General features: G+C 37.8%; 1 protein-coding gene across 2 annotated transcripts; it reads right to left on the reverse strand.

Moving 5' to 3' along the window:
- Positions 1-5,858: 5,858 nt before the first annotated feature.
- On the reverse strand, positions 5,859-14,163 carry LOC126592812 (D-lactate dehydrogenase [cytochrome], mitochondrial-like). Of its 2 annotated transcripts, XR_007612808.1 has the most exons (19): positions 13,783-14,163; positions 13,612-13,687; positions 13,390-13,490; positions 13,147-13,195; positions 12,729-12,821; positions 12,201-12,315; positions 10,939-10,999; positions 9,886-9,922; positions 9,750-9,811; positions 9,549-9,645; positions 9,281-9,355; positions 9,094-9,202; positions 8,173-8,282; positions 7,679-7,741; positions 7,261-7,340; positions 6,992-7,122; positions 6,660-6,703; positions 6,426-6,536; positions 6,098-6,328 (listed from the first exon to the last, which is right to left on the reverse strand). XR_007612808.1 is itself a non-coding variant. In XM_050258600.1 (18 exons), the coding sequence occupies exons 1-18, from the start codon at positions 14,037-14,039 to the stop codon at positions 6,209-6,211; spliced, it is 1,680 nt and encodes a 559-aa protein (XP_050114557.1). In that variant the 5' UTR covers positions 14,040-14,162; the 3' UTR covers positions 5,859-6,208. The 2 variants fall into 2 exon arrangements, 1 of the variants encoding a protein (XP_050114557.1); XM_050258600.1 differs by lacking the exon at positions 6,426-6,536 and having other exon boundaries at positions 5,859-6,328; positions 13,783-14,162.
- Positions 14,164-14,299: the final 136 nt, after the last annotated feature.

Here is a 14,299-nt window from a genome sequence, read left to right on the forward strand (position 1 = left end):
TTTTCCTGCCAGACCGTCAATTTTTTCTTCCTTCAGCGTTGTCATCCTCTTTCTAGAATGTTTCTTGTTATCTTCAAGTCTTTCCAAAGTTGACCATCACAGAGGAGAGCTAGCCATGTTTCTTTGTTTCTTAGGTTTTGACAACCTTTCGAAAACAAAGCTTTAGGATGTTGACGTGTTAAGCCTCTTGAAAACAAAGGTTTGGTCTTGACCACTAATGCAATCAATGATTCATCCTATCGAAGATTGACGTACAAGGGGCAGACTTAGGCTCCTCTTAATCTTGTTCAACGTTCACGCTGATGTGTTGGGTGCTAGCATTTTTTGCTTTGCTTGAAATCTTCACGGGTGCATTTGGTGTGAAGCCGAGTCCAGCTTTATTGTTGTCAACTCCGTAACCATGCTCCTTCAACCTCTTTTGAGTCTTGGTGAGGTTACGTTCTTTGTCATTGATGGTGTTTGAAACCTTCTTTCCAGGATTCAAAGAGGAAGCGAAGTCGTACGCAACCTTCGACATGCGTTTGTAGGCGTTTGGATCAAAACCTTCTTTGATCATCTTGGTTGGAAGAAAGCTTGGTTCCACCCCCTTTAGCAGAGCTTTTATGAAGCCTTGTGGTAGTCTTGCAACCTTAGCGTCGCCTAGAAGTGTTAAAGGCAAAACTGCATTCGTCTTAAGCAACTTCACATTATCTTTGTGCCACTGTGTGTCCGCTTTGCTTACTCCAGTTTCAAACGGGGATGAACCATTCTTTCTTCTTGACATCGGGAAGTATCGAAATATGGGTGTGTTCAGTCATTTTGAAGGTGTCCTACTCCCTTTGGTTGTTGCAGGTTTAGCAGGCTCGTCATCATTTTTGCTTGAAGATCGCACGGCTTGCCCTTTTTGCTTATTGGGCATAGCTTGCCATTCCTGCTTTTTAGGTGCTGCTTTGCCCATGGATTTGATCTCTTCTGAAAGAGTTTCGAGCACATGTCTTCATCCATGTAGAACTTAACGTCTGCGAAGTGTGATTCGGCTTCGGTGAATGGCTTGGTATTACCTTGGATCACCTTTACTCTTTCCCGGTAGAATTTAAGCATTGGTGGATGGTGGATGGCACTACTTCATTCCCGTGGATCCAAGGCCTTCCTAGGAGCAAGCTGTAGGAGGTTCTTGCATCAATCACATGGAATATCGTGTTTGATTGAGTTCACCAATGGTTATCTTCACTCGGATCATGCCCATCCCTTTTATCCTCCTTGGTTAAAACCCTGGATCAGCAGATGGCTTAGGGACAGTTCATCCACCTTGATGCCGATTGTGGTCATTGTTGACTTTGGCATGATGTTTATGGCCGACCCACCATTTACAAGCATGCGGTTGACTTTGTGCTCCCTTACGTTCCCCGAGAAAAAGAGATGACGGTTGTGAGGCTTTAATCCCAGCAGTAAGTCTTCGTCAGTGAAGTTGATTGCATCATGTGGCACATTCATGTGGCCAAAGCTTCAAGCCTTCGTCCTTGCTTTCTTACACTTCGTGGTCGTCCGGACTTGCCAAGACCACTGCTAGTGCTCTTCGCATCTTCTTTGGCAATCGTAGCGCTTCCTCGATGCTAAAGTCTGTTGGTCGACCTTCTTTAGGCATGAGGGTCTTTTCTCCCAGTGGCAATAGCTTTGCCTTTTGATAGCTCTTCCATCTCTACTTCAACCATGTGATAGAAGACGGTAATGCACCATTGGAAAAAGTCCTTCGGGAAATACTCGTGCACGGAGACGGGAATGCGTGGCTCTTGCTCCATAGGTTCCCAGCATATGTTGGCTTATCAACTCTTATGTTTTTTTAGACTTCCTATTGTTGTGGCGGTGGCGATTTCCTCATTGTTCCACCTTTGGCTATGTGACTCGTGGTTTTGGCTTCCTTACCTTTTTGTAGGTCGCCAATGTCCATCCTTCTTCATAATCGGTAGGTGTATCTTGGTCACTTGCCCCCAGTGATGGTTATGCAGAATGTGCCGTGCAGCTTGAGCATTAACGGGAATGGTCAGGTGTCACTTGGAGAGGCACATGATCGAATGACACACCCCGACCCTGAATGTCCACTAAAACTCCGAATCAAGTTGTGCTGGCCTACACCTGGAAGGTGACGAAGCCATAGAATGTGATAATGTGTAAAATGTGAATAAATTTAAACCTAAAAGTGCCTACATACACAAGTGCACGGTGAGCGAGTATAGACCCATTTCACACGTGATACAGAGTATAAAAAAAGTACAGTGAGCTAAGATAATAATTATATCATCATAAGGAGCCACCTGAACTGGGAGTGCCACAAGTCCTTGTCGATATGGAACTTTGCTACTAGAACCTGGAGGGGTGCAAAAATTGAAAGTGTGAGTGAGCAACACAAAGATTTTCAAGATCATTTCAATTATCAAAGGTAGTAACCCCTCGTCGTAAAACCTGTATAGTTTCCCAAAAATCATACTACATATAAGTATGAAATCAAAAGTATACTAATAGTAAATCCAGAAGTATAATACTACCTACCATCTCATTAGCAATATAAAGAATCATGTGCTTAATAACCCATACTAACACGCAAGTCAGAATCACTTATGGTGACCTATACGACTGTACCCATATCTCATCAACCAATGCTAGCACATAAGTCGGAGTCACCTATAATGACCTGTACGACTTATCCATATCTCATCAATCAATGCTAGCACATAAGTTGGAGTCACCTATAGTGACCTCTATGACTTATCCATATCTCATCAATCAATGCTAGCACATAAGTCAGAGTCACCTATAGTGACATGTACGACTTATCCATATCCCATCACATATCCAAGTAATATGTTAGCCGGATCCACCTCTTGTGGCCTGTACGGCTAAACCTATAGCTCATCATATATCCCTACACACAAGTCGGAACCACCTATAGTGGTCTGTACGACAGGATTGTGCACCTACCTTGGATCCAAGGTGAGCATAAGGTGCGGGAGGTGAACATCACGTGAAGGACTGTGCCCTAGCCACGGGCGGGAGCACTAACACCGGGGTGCAGGTTTATGAGCTCTAATTGCATCTAATGTAACATATACGACTCATGGGCAACCTATACGACAGTGTCGGAGTTGCCTACCATTGCAACCTATACGACAAGGTCAGAGTTGCCTAAAACATACATGTAGTCATGCCATAACTCCATCATTTCAACTAATACCATAAACTCACCTGAACTTACCTGGTTGTCCTACGTTCCTCTTTGCACTTCAAAGCATTCAAAATAATTATGTGCAGGTAATATATATATATAGATAAATCATGATGCAATCTAATACTCAATTAGGTTATAGCATTTTCAATTATATACATATATATATGGCATAACAATGCATAGGCTATAACGCCCTACTCCCAAACTATTTATTTTTTGGAATAATTATCGGTAATAAGCCCAACTAAACACTAATTTAATTAACTATCATTACTTACGTTTTCTTACTTCAAATTCTTGATTCTTCACACATTGATTATGACCAACATTAACCACCAAATCATAAGGTTAAATCTCACATTTTCCACCAATGTCCCTCACATTACTCAATTCCCTAAACAAGGTTATTGTCTCAATTATTTAATCTCACTTCTTGTATGGTTGCATCTAATGTCTCGTTAGACTGCCTCTGTACCCTAAATAGGGATTAAGTCATTGGTTCACATTAGTACTTCAAAGCATTCACAGTAATTATATGCAATAATCAATTTATAAACGTTTGTGGAATTGTCAATTATATATATATATATATATATATATATATATATATGATAGAAATGAAAAGACCCACTCACCTTAGGTCCACACTACGACTCCCTAGCACGAATATCGAGACATCATGAACCATCATCACTTAGAACAGTTATCAATTCACATCTCAGAGTTCTTACCGATAGAATACATAATTTACATAAAACACATCCCTACGTAATTCAATTCGGAAGATCTGCAACACGAATTTTCAATCCGTTACTTCCAGGGATCCACATTATGTTTCTAGAACAACATCCTAAGGTTTCATTACGATCCAACGGTTGGATCTCCGCTAATTGCCAAAACCAAGTGGCGGTCAACATTTTATTTCATGAACTTACAAATCCAATTCAGAAAGATCTGTACGTCGGATTCCTGATCCGTAAGTTTGTATGGTCCTCAATTATTACATATTATAATGTATTAAAATTTGGTGACGATCCAACGGTCGGATTGTCAATTCACATAATGCTCAAGTAGCAGTCTTTATCAAAATTATGTTCAAACGATGAGATTTCATCAATCAAACTTTACCAATGGAATTGGGGTGTCAAACTTAACTTAGAAAGGTCAGGGGTGACTCGGCTCAAGCACTGCCGCATACGGCGGTCAGTCGTCCCGATTCGTCGGAAAATTTAACTATCTCTAAAAATTCTCAAATTTCACATAAATGAAGATCTCAATGAGAGGAACAACTTTCATACCTGCCACGAAGTCCAAAAGTGGACGGAAGATGGTCAATTTTGCCCACGAAGTTGGCGGGTGCCTAAAGCTTCTTGGTGTCGATTCGTAGTCTACGGTGGTCCAATAGGGTCAAGGTTGGTTGGGTTTTGCTCTTGGGATGATGGGCTACAAAGCACAAGTGGTGGCATCAGCCATCGCTTTGCCGATTTGCTGGAAAAATAAAAAAGGGTAGCTGGAGCACCGTGAGAACCGTCAACTTTCGTGGCCTCAAACCACCACATACAAAGGTTAATCAAGGTAGTTCTTGGGTGGATTTTGTAAAGGGGAATGAGAGCTTCAAGATGGCGGTGGTGGCGTCGAAAAATTCCACTGTAGTTGGCCGGAATCGACCTTGGAAGTTGGGTGGTCTCGGTGGTGGCATGCACGAGAAAGCTGGAAGCTTTCTCCTTTTTTTTTTCTTTTTTTTTTTTTTATCTTTTTTTATTTCTAATTGGGCTGCTATCCTTTTTCTACCTTTTATCTAATTGGTCCTCCTTAACCAATTAATTAACTTTAATAACCAACTTCAAACATTCATAACTATATCGTTATAATCCGGACTCGCAAACGGCTTTCGTCTATGTGTTTGTACCAACAAGTACTACTTAAATACGCCAAAAGAATAAGTCATACGTTCCTCTAGATGATGGTCAACAGAAATCAAAATCCTTGCCTCTAGGCATTTTCGTCAATTCCCTCGATTAAAATAAATAAAAAACGAAATTTTAGAGATGGGTTGTCACATCAAAGGATCCCAACGCAATTGTAGTAGTATGTGTTGCAGCAGTATCTTCAAGGTCAAGCTCGATTTGCCCTTGTTGTGCTAGCTTCATGATGAGTTCTTTGAGGACAAAGCACTTGCCAACAGGATAGCTCACGATACGATGGTACTTGCAGTACTTAGGATCGTTTACACGATTCATCTCTTTGGGACGCTTGCATTCAGGTAGCACGATCACTTTCTTTTCCAACAAGTCATCTAACATTACAGCCATATCTGAGTCAGGAAAAAGGTACGTCTTTTACTCCAGCTCCCTCAAGGTATTTTTGTACCTGTCTAGGGTGCGAGAAAGCTCATCTCTTTTTAACTCCTTCGCTTTGTTCTTGGAGGAGATCTTAATGGGCACATAGGAGGTTTTAATAAGGGTAATGTTGATAGTAAAAGCTTCATTGGCAGGCTTCTTCCCATGATTGTCCACCTTTGGAGCAAATACCTTATCCTTCTTGTATAATAACATATGACATATACGGTACCATCCCGTATTCCGAGCACATTGAAAAAATCTCTCAAGTAAAGATAAGAAAGCATAAATGTTACAATTTCCTAGAAGACTCATCATAATCTAAATTGACTTAACAAATTCCAATGTCATTAAAACACACAGCACTTAATATTCCAATGCATGTTATTGGTTTTCAAATCGTTTTCTCGAAGGCCTGCCTCCCACATCAATGCTTCCAAGGCAAACAAGCAAAACTAAGAGAAATATTTAATATTAACAAAGCTTAGCAGACAGGTTTTCACCTCAATCCTTTTATGCATGGGGTACCATTTAAGATTATAAGAACGTAAGAGAATCATACGAAATGATTTCAGCTTGATTTCTCAATTCCGACAGCGACGGGAAGGAAGTTGGTAGGCATAGGGAGTGCAGATGTGCATGTGCGTGCGCAAATAGAGTGAAGCTCTTAAAAACAAACATGAGCAGGAATTAGCTTTCCTGGATTCATAGTGTTGTTGGGATCTAATGCTGCTTTTATTCTTTTCATTGTCTTCAAAGCCTCCATTCCCAGTTCTTGCTCAAGATACTGAAACCAAAAGCGAGAATCCATTTAGAATAAAGAATACTCGATCTTCAAGCTATATTTAATGACATAATGAATGATAGACCCCGTCTCTTCTTACTCGTAACGCCCAAAGTCCATCTAGTTTATTTATAACTTTCACTATATAGTATTTACGCTTCTGATTTAACTATCCGTGCCGACATATGCCTTCCATAACATTGGCCAGAAACTGCAGTTACCAAGCATAATATTCATTTGGCTAATATACTTATGTATAGATTCCAGATTCCAAAGCATATAGGCATGCCTATTTTACCTTAAACGGCTAGCAAGTCAACAGAAAATTAAGTACCTTCATTTTTCCTGTACCAACGCCATGTTCACCCGTACATGTTCCTGCTCAGTTTTCAAATACCAACTTTTAGCACCCTAACTCCTCGACCATTGTGTTATAATAATACATGACTAGCGAAATATAAAAAGAATTGACTAACTTGAGATAAGATCAACTGTTGTTTATTACATGTAAAGATACTAGATTAACAAACTTAATGGAATTAATAAACCACAATATAGAAAGAATCCAAAAAGGATAACCAATAACAGCCACATTGCATATTACTTTCAACAATGCATTGACTTGGAGAGTAGAGAAATTCTAAAGAATTCCAGGATAGTCCATACCTTCCATTGACAAGGCAGTATGGACCATAAAATGGTTCAGTCTCTCTGCTTCTTGTTGATGTTCTTCATTGTTAGGGTCAAAGAGAATCACTGTATGGAAGTTCCCGTCACCAGCATGAGCAATAACTGTGCTGTTGTTAGGAAAAATTAAAAAAACGCACAACGATAGTCAGCCCATTTAATCCTCCATGCTATTTGCGAACCACAACATATTTCATCATCGCCTCTCTACTGAGTAATAGGGGTACAGTCATTTGATCAGACATTACCAAACAAGTTCTGATGCATCCAGCTGTTCTTTGGACCTTGATATCAATTCTGCAAGACATGATAAAGGAACACATACATCCTGCATATATGAAAAGTAAAAATTAAAAAGAACCATTTGAACTTAACAAAACAGCCAGAAAAATGTCATTCTAGTAACCCATTTACTAATTCTTTGAATTTATAATACTTCCATTCTTACAAATGATGAGAATTAGTAGGCAAGAAAATGGCTGAAAGTATCAGGAACTCGAATGAAAAACTTGACAATTTTTTAGAATGTAGGATTCCTATAAGTGATTGTTGTAGGAGCAAACAAGCATGTTCAACAAGTTTTTAACTATTAAAAAATATTATGCAACTGTGTGAACAACTGCCAAAAGTCTAGAAATTTTTTCAGATCCATTGATATCAACTTACCGAAATCATTGCCTCAAAATTAGGCTCCATTGCAAAGCATGCCCAGAGTGCCTCCTTCCTTATCTACATGTAAAAGAGAGAATTAAATAGAGAAAATGAAAACAAGGATGAGTTGGTTCAAGACTCTGGCTTCAATCTATCAAAGAACTCAACCATCTTTGTTGGAAGTAAGGTATTACAACAATTTGAAATCGAGTAGCAATTTAAGCTGTAAGAGTGGACAATAACTGCAGCTAGGAACAGAGTTCCATTAATGGAAGTGACTAGCAGCCACATATTTATGATGCAGAACTAATTTTGACCAATTAAGTGATACAAGTACTAATTGCAATTGGTGCGACTTAGTATTAAGTATAAGTGAAACAAAAGAAAATTGTAAGTGCCTATAGAGGACAGCAGGAGATAATTTACCAACTAAGACAAGAAAGGGCATCCATTTATTTATCATACATCTTTTCCATTTATTTATCATACACCAATTAAGTATTCACTACCTTCCAGAGTTCCTTTTTAGCTTCAGGGTCTTCTGCAAAAACAAAGTCTGAGCCATTGTGTTCGGAAACAATCTGTTGAACTATATGGGTTTGCTCACGGGAATATGCCTCTAATAACAGAAAGAAAATAAATCACAAATTACAACAGGTAGAAAGAAGGCAGTGGGCAATAAATGGCAGGGAGTCAACAAACTAAAGCCTTTTGTCCCATGGAAAATACTAGTTCTTTGCATTGAAAACTAATTATTCCCTGCTCAGCATATTCAACTAGGACTGATAAGAAAAATCTGGCAAGACCTTTGAGAAAATATCCATAAATAGTTTCCTTTCACAATGCTTGGAAAATCTAAAGAGCATAAAAAATTTTGAAAAAAAAAAAGCATTCTACTAAACAGTATACGAAATATCTAACCCATTTCCAATTATTAATATGGAAGAAGGCAATCAATCACAGCAATTTGGTATCCTCTTGGACATATTCTCTTGTTTCCCTCTTTTTTCTTTTCTTCTTACCCCCATTTATTTCAGCAATAATGATGACTAGGCGCTGGTATAGCCCTGTCCAATCACTAAACCCGCAGTCGCCAAAATATGAGGCAAACACAAACCTTTAGAAGACAACCCGGTAAACCACCATTATGAAATTATCATAAATAAATAAGATGTGATCCCACACCTAAACAATTTAATTACTTCAGTCAGGACTCAAAACAATCATGAACTGCCAGATTGCTTCTGATTTTCCTTGTTGTGTCAAACCATCAATAGATAAGATTTAAACAAAGATACACTTTTTATATGCAGTGCAGTTATCTCAATGATTAAGATGTTCTCCTTTCTGGAAATGTATTTAGCCAAAACAAAAATAAAAAATAAAAAATAAATGACAGTCAAGATGAAAAATAAGAGACCTCATTTTACCTGTGCCTATAAATTCGAACATTAAAGTTGGAGTTTCAAGAAAATTCTTCCCATTCGCAATGTTGATTGCCCTCACTTGAACCTCATCCAGTAGTTCAACCCGTGAAACCTAATGGTTATGAAGAAGAACTCTGTCAAGAAACTGAACTATGAATTCAGATATGTAATATGCGCCTAAAACTCTTACCTGAATGCCCGACAGCATAGTAGCAATAGCAACATCTGCTGCATCCTTAATTGAAGGGAAATTACACATAGCAACCTACAATTTAAATTAATATTAATAACAGAATGAAATTACAGAAGTATACCCTGCAAATGTAACTGTAATTCGAGATAATGTAAACGGCTAGAAGTAATCAACTGAAAGACAAAAATCATACAACAGTCCAACGAGGTCATGATGTTCAAATAAATTAAGCTTATCAGTTATAGTAATAGACCTATCAACTTACCACTGAGTATTGCGGAATTTTCTGAAGGCGTAGAGTGACTTCCGTTATTACACCAAGTGTTCCTTCACTTCCAATCACCAGGCGGGTCAAATCATACCTATGATGTGCAAAAATTTTAATGTTCACAACATGCCTCAGTTGGGGAGAACTACTCAAAGATCAACCACATAGTTATAAAATAAAATAGAATAGAAAACAAACCCTGCAGCACTCTTTCTAGCACGAGATGCAGTCTTAACAATATCTCCATTTGCAAGAACTACCTGGAAGATAAGCAACATAAGAAATACAAACATCACAAATTAGAGTCAAGCATCAGTCAAGATAATTGACAAACCTTGAGACTGATGACATTATCACGCATGGTTCCATACCTACATGCTAAAAACAAAATCATTAAAATCAATATTAAACTAGACCTATGAAACGAAATTTTTCATGGAATCATTGATAGACTAAAAAATCAATAGTGCAAATGATAAGATAATCACGCTATTAATTGTATATAAGTTTAAAATCAAAGGCATCTGTTACTCAATGGTATCTGTCAATGCTTAATACAAAGAAGGAATCATTCAATTCCAATAGTATTGATTATCTCGAGACGTTTGCTCTTGTGGACAATCTAAACTCAATTCCATACGATTCATTCTGTCAGTTGCAACTAACAGATTTTGGCCACTGCATCAGCTCGTTGTCGAAAGGGCATTTCTTCGTGGAGACCTCCACCAGGTTTTCCAGCTCAGGGGAAGGAAAGGAAAGTTTTCAGGTGAAAAAAGGCGATATATGGTCTCAAGCAGTCTCCTCAAGCTTCGTTCGAGATATGAAGTTTGGTTATGACAAAGATCGATGGGGCTACTATTTGGTGAAAAGAGAAAGGGAGTGAGAGACAGAGGAGGAGAGAGAGAGAGAGATCTTAACGTGATCAAAACTAAGTGGACGGCAGGATCAAGAAAGTCTGGAAGACTCATGAAAAAATCTTTTTTTCATCATTGCAACTTTCCAGGTCTATTGATTAATATTCTGAGATATATCTTACATATTGTGTATATATATTAAATCTCCTATTAGTTTATTTTGGACATCCAAAGATTCAGGATATCACACGACACATATTAACAAATGGGTAAAACTAGGGTGACACCATCATATGTGCTTAGACCAATAACTTCAACAAGACACACTTGAGTAGGTGATTAAAGATTTTCTTTCGTTAAAAGTAAAGGCTACAGTTTAAAGCCTAGTAAACGAGGTTAATTAGCACTACTTAGAAAGCCAAAACTCCATTATTCAGTTAAATTTGCAGGTACACCAGTAGGTAATCAAATGTAATGTGTATACGTCATTCTATCCATAAAATATTTAAAAGTTAAAAGAGCAGAGCAACTACCTAACAGCTAAGGAACCAGAGCAACGTGTCGCACACATTCCTCCAATTGTTGCACCAGGCCCTGCATGCGTACAAATAGGAAATACATAAAACTTTGACTTAGGAGAGAACGAGGACAAATTGTGGTGGAAAGAAACACATCAAAACAAGTATGTTGTAACTCTCAGCGTATTAAGTGAAACTAATACGACAAAAGATAAAAACGAACAATTACATTAACTTAAGGAGCATGCCTTCCATTATCAATTTATTATCCATGTACTCAAGGCTACATGGCAACACCAAAGGATAGCACTTACAAACAAAAATTTTAAAGATGATAGAAAATGCACATTAAACAGTAAACTGGTGATTAACACATATCATGAGGACTGATATAAAACAATGTTATCCAAGTGAGGTTTTTGGTTAGCAATAATATATTTAGTAAACAGAACTATATTCTAAATTATCCATTCTTGTGGTTTGTTTCCGGCCTGGCTATAGAAAGATACGGTACTAGGGTCAGATTAACTTTTAAGCAGTTAAGCAAATGTAAAGTTTTATACAGTGTTTCTAATTCCTACATATAACAACCACCAAAAATCATTAACTCCACCCGGAAAACACAAACCTATAATCTTCTTTGGGAATCTGAGGGTTAGAAGAAATGGTCTCTTCCATACGAACATTGCATGTGAAGAAAATCTTTATGTGCAATCTCTCTACCTATGTATTGAACTGATCTACAATTCCATACCAGCATGTAAGCATGGACAGAAAAGACTAGAGCTCAATTGGATCGATATTAGACAAGATTTTCACAAATGCAAAACTCCAACTTGACAATGTATTAAGTATCACTTCTAACAGAAATAATAGGTAGAGAGATTAAAGCACATAAAGATTCCAATCTCCTATTCATAAATCTTGAATATGTAAGATGAAACTTTGCCATGTCAAACTGATCTTGAAATTGTCCAATACACTTTAAACCACAATATTAAAGGGTAAAAAATTTATTCTATAGGTTGTGAAGCAAGAGAGCACCAAATTCACCTATGCATTAAGACCAGCTAAAGTGGTATTATCAGAGAATTCTTTAACACATGCATTGCCTATATACAGCTACAGATAGAGTTTTTCATTCACAATGCACCACTGCTACAAATTATTTGAAAAATTATTCAAAAAGTATAAAACTGAAAACAACTTCTACATCCAGGGATATATTACATTGTCTGATAACCTATGCGCAAAAAGAAAACATAAAAGAAATTTACCTGGATCCAGGGGAAAAAATAGACCATAAGGAGCCAGGTATTCATTAAGCTCCATCCATCCAATCCCAGGCTCAACAACAACATCCATGTCCTCAATATGTAATGCTTTAACATGCTAAAATTTGAAACAAAATGGAGGGAATATCAGGAGGAAAGTACAAAAGGAAAATGTACACAGAGGGATAAGAATTAGACACACTCATAGTATAATCTAGCCTAGAAACTTTTCTTTTATGTTGTGAATTTGTCCGAAGGAAAAGGTGATATAGGTTAAACAGAAAGTATCTGCTCCAGGTATATATGTTCACAACTGAAGACAATTTGGAGCTTTACTAAGAAATTTACAAGTAATTATTCTACAACCTTTGTTAGTTGCATAAATGTGATTACTATTTTGAGGTTTACTTATTACAAAAATTAAGGACTGACACTAGACCAATCAGCAGAAGAACAAAGTGATATCTTGAAGCAGAAAAAGAAATTTCAATAATATTCTGATACTAAACAGCACTGCGTGCATATACATACATTCATTAATGACATGTCAATGCAAACACCTCCATTGGGAGACAAGGTGTGACCCTCAATGGATGTAGCTCCGCCATATGGTACAATTGGAACCTGTTTTACAAACAAAAGCAAAACCAGTTTGTTACTTCTATAGGGGAATTAATCATCCCGAAACCTGTGAATCTAAGAAATAATATACACAAGATAAGATGTGGGCTCAATCATATGTTATTCTCAATCTGGAAGTTCATGTGAGAAATTATATTCACTATATTATTGGGATCACAATCCAAAATTATAAACTTCAAATAAAGAACAATCCAATGGAAATATGAAGTTGTAAACATAGAAAAGCATGAGCCGTAGCACAAACTAACAGAAAATGTAGAAAAAAAAAACCCTTTAATCCTTTATAGAAGGAAAAAGAAATTCAGACCTTATGCTTGTCGCATGACTTGACTATCATAGAAACTTGCTCTTCAGACCTGAAATCATGAATCCAAACACATTTTGTGGAGAAAATCGGAATTAAGTACATAATATTACTTGAAGGGCATATCTTTGTACGGAAACTATCATCACATGTTGAAGAGTTTTCAATCTAAAGTTGGTAGTCTTGAAGCATAAAGGAAAACGCAATAAGCAGCTGGCATTGAAGCAAATGAAGCAAGCTTCTCACCCCGGAAACACAACGATGTCGGGAATATTAACCGCTTTGTGAAAGCTGTTCTGCGGTTTTCCATGGTTATACCTCTCCTCATAATCCATTGTCATGTTATCCTATAAAAATCACCAAATACCACTATCAACAAAAACCCAGTTAAAAAACTAACAGGAATTTTCAAATCAAAGAAAGAGAACAATGAATTGAACAGATTGCCAAATTGGGTGAATACAATACTTGACAAACATCCTTCAATTCATCAACAAGCTCTTGTGGGACTTCCTTGCACGGCCCTTTAACAACAAACTCGTTGCTGTGTGCGATCAGAGAGAGAGAGCCTATAACCAATCAATACCAACAAGAAACAAGAAAAAGCTTTCACATTTGATTGAAATGAATGAAATTTACCGAGAATTTGCACTGGGGGCTTCACAGAGTGATGGGTCCGATTGGGGGCGGAGGGCAAGCGATCCGGCTGAGACTGCGAGTGCGACCGGAAGCAGCGAGCTCGACCAGAAGAGAAATGGGGTTTTCGGGCTCTCGGAGTTCGTTGTATTTTGGGTTCTCGCCAGCTTGGTGGACATGGAGGTTCGGAGGGCGGAGGAGGTGAAGAAGAAGCGCTGTGAGGAACGGCGGAGACGAGAGAACCACGACGCCATGGCCATGGCGGTCTAGGAGGTACAGAGATTTTGTTGATGAAATGCAGGAATGGACGAAATTTGGGTGTTTGATTTGATCATATGCTTGGTGATTCTAGTTTTATCTCACCACTGAGCTTCAAATCAAAATGTCAACTTTTTATTTCATGGTCTGAAAATTTGTCTTTTAACTTTAAGAAATTTTATTTAAACCCCGTAATCTCTTTATACATCCAACTTATTTTTTACACCTATTTCATTTTTAACTAAACTATCAATATCTCTTT

This window comes from Malus sylvestris, chromosome 12 (assembly GCF_916048215.2).
Source record: "Malus sylvestris chromosome 12, drMalSylv7.2, whole genome shotgun sequence".
NCBI classification, from domain to species: domain Eukaryota; kingdom Viridiplantae; phylum Streptophyta; class Magnoliopsida; order Rosales; family Rosaceae; genus Malus; species Malus sylvestris.

Excerpts from the sequence above, each read along its gene's own strand:
- LOC126592812 (XM_050258600.1), bottom strand. The coding sequence starts at position 14,039 with ATGGCCATGGCGTCGTGGTTCTCTCGTCTCCGCCGTTCCTCACAGCGC. Across the intron at positions 13,688-13,782 it reads GCCCCCAGTGCAAATTCTCG|CAACGAGTTTGTTGTTAAAG; the intron begins GTAAATTTCATT and ends GATCGCACACAG. Across the intron at positions 7,341-7,678 it reads ATTTTGAGGCAATGATTTCG|GATGTATGTGTTCCTTTATC; the intron begins GTAAGTTGATAT and ends TCATATATGCAG.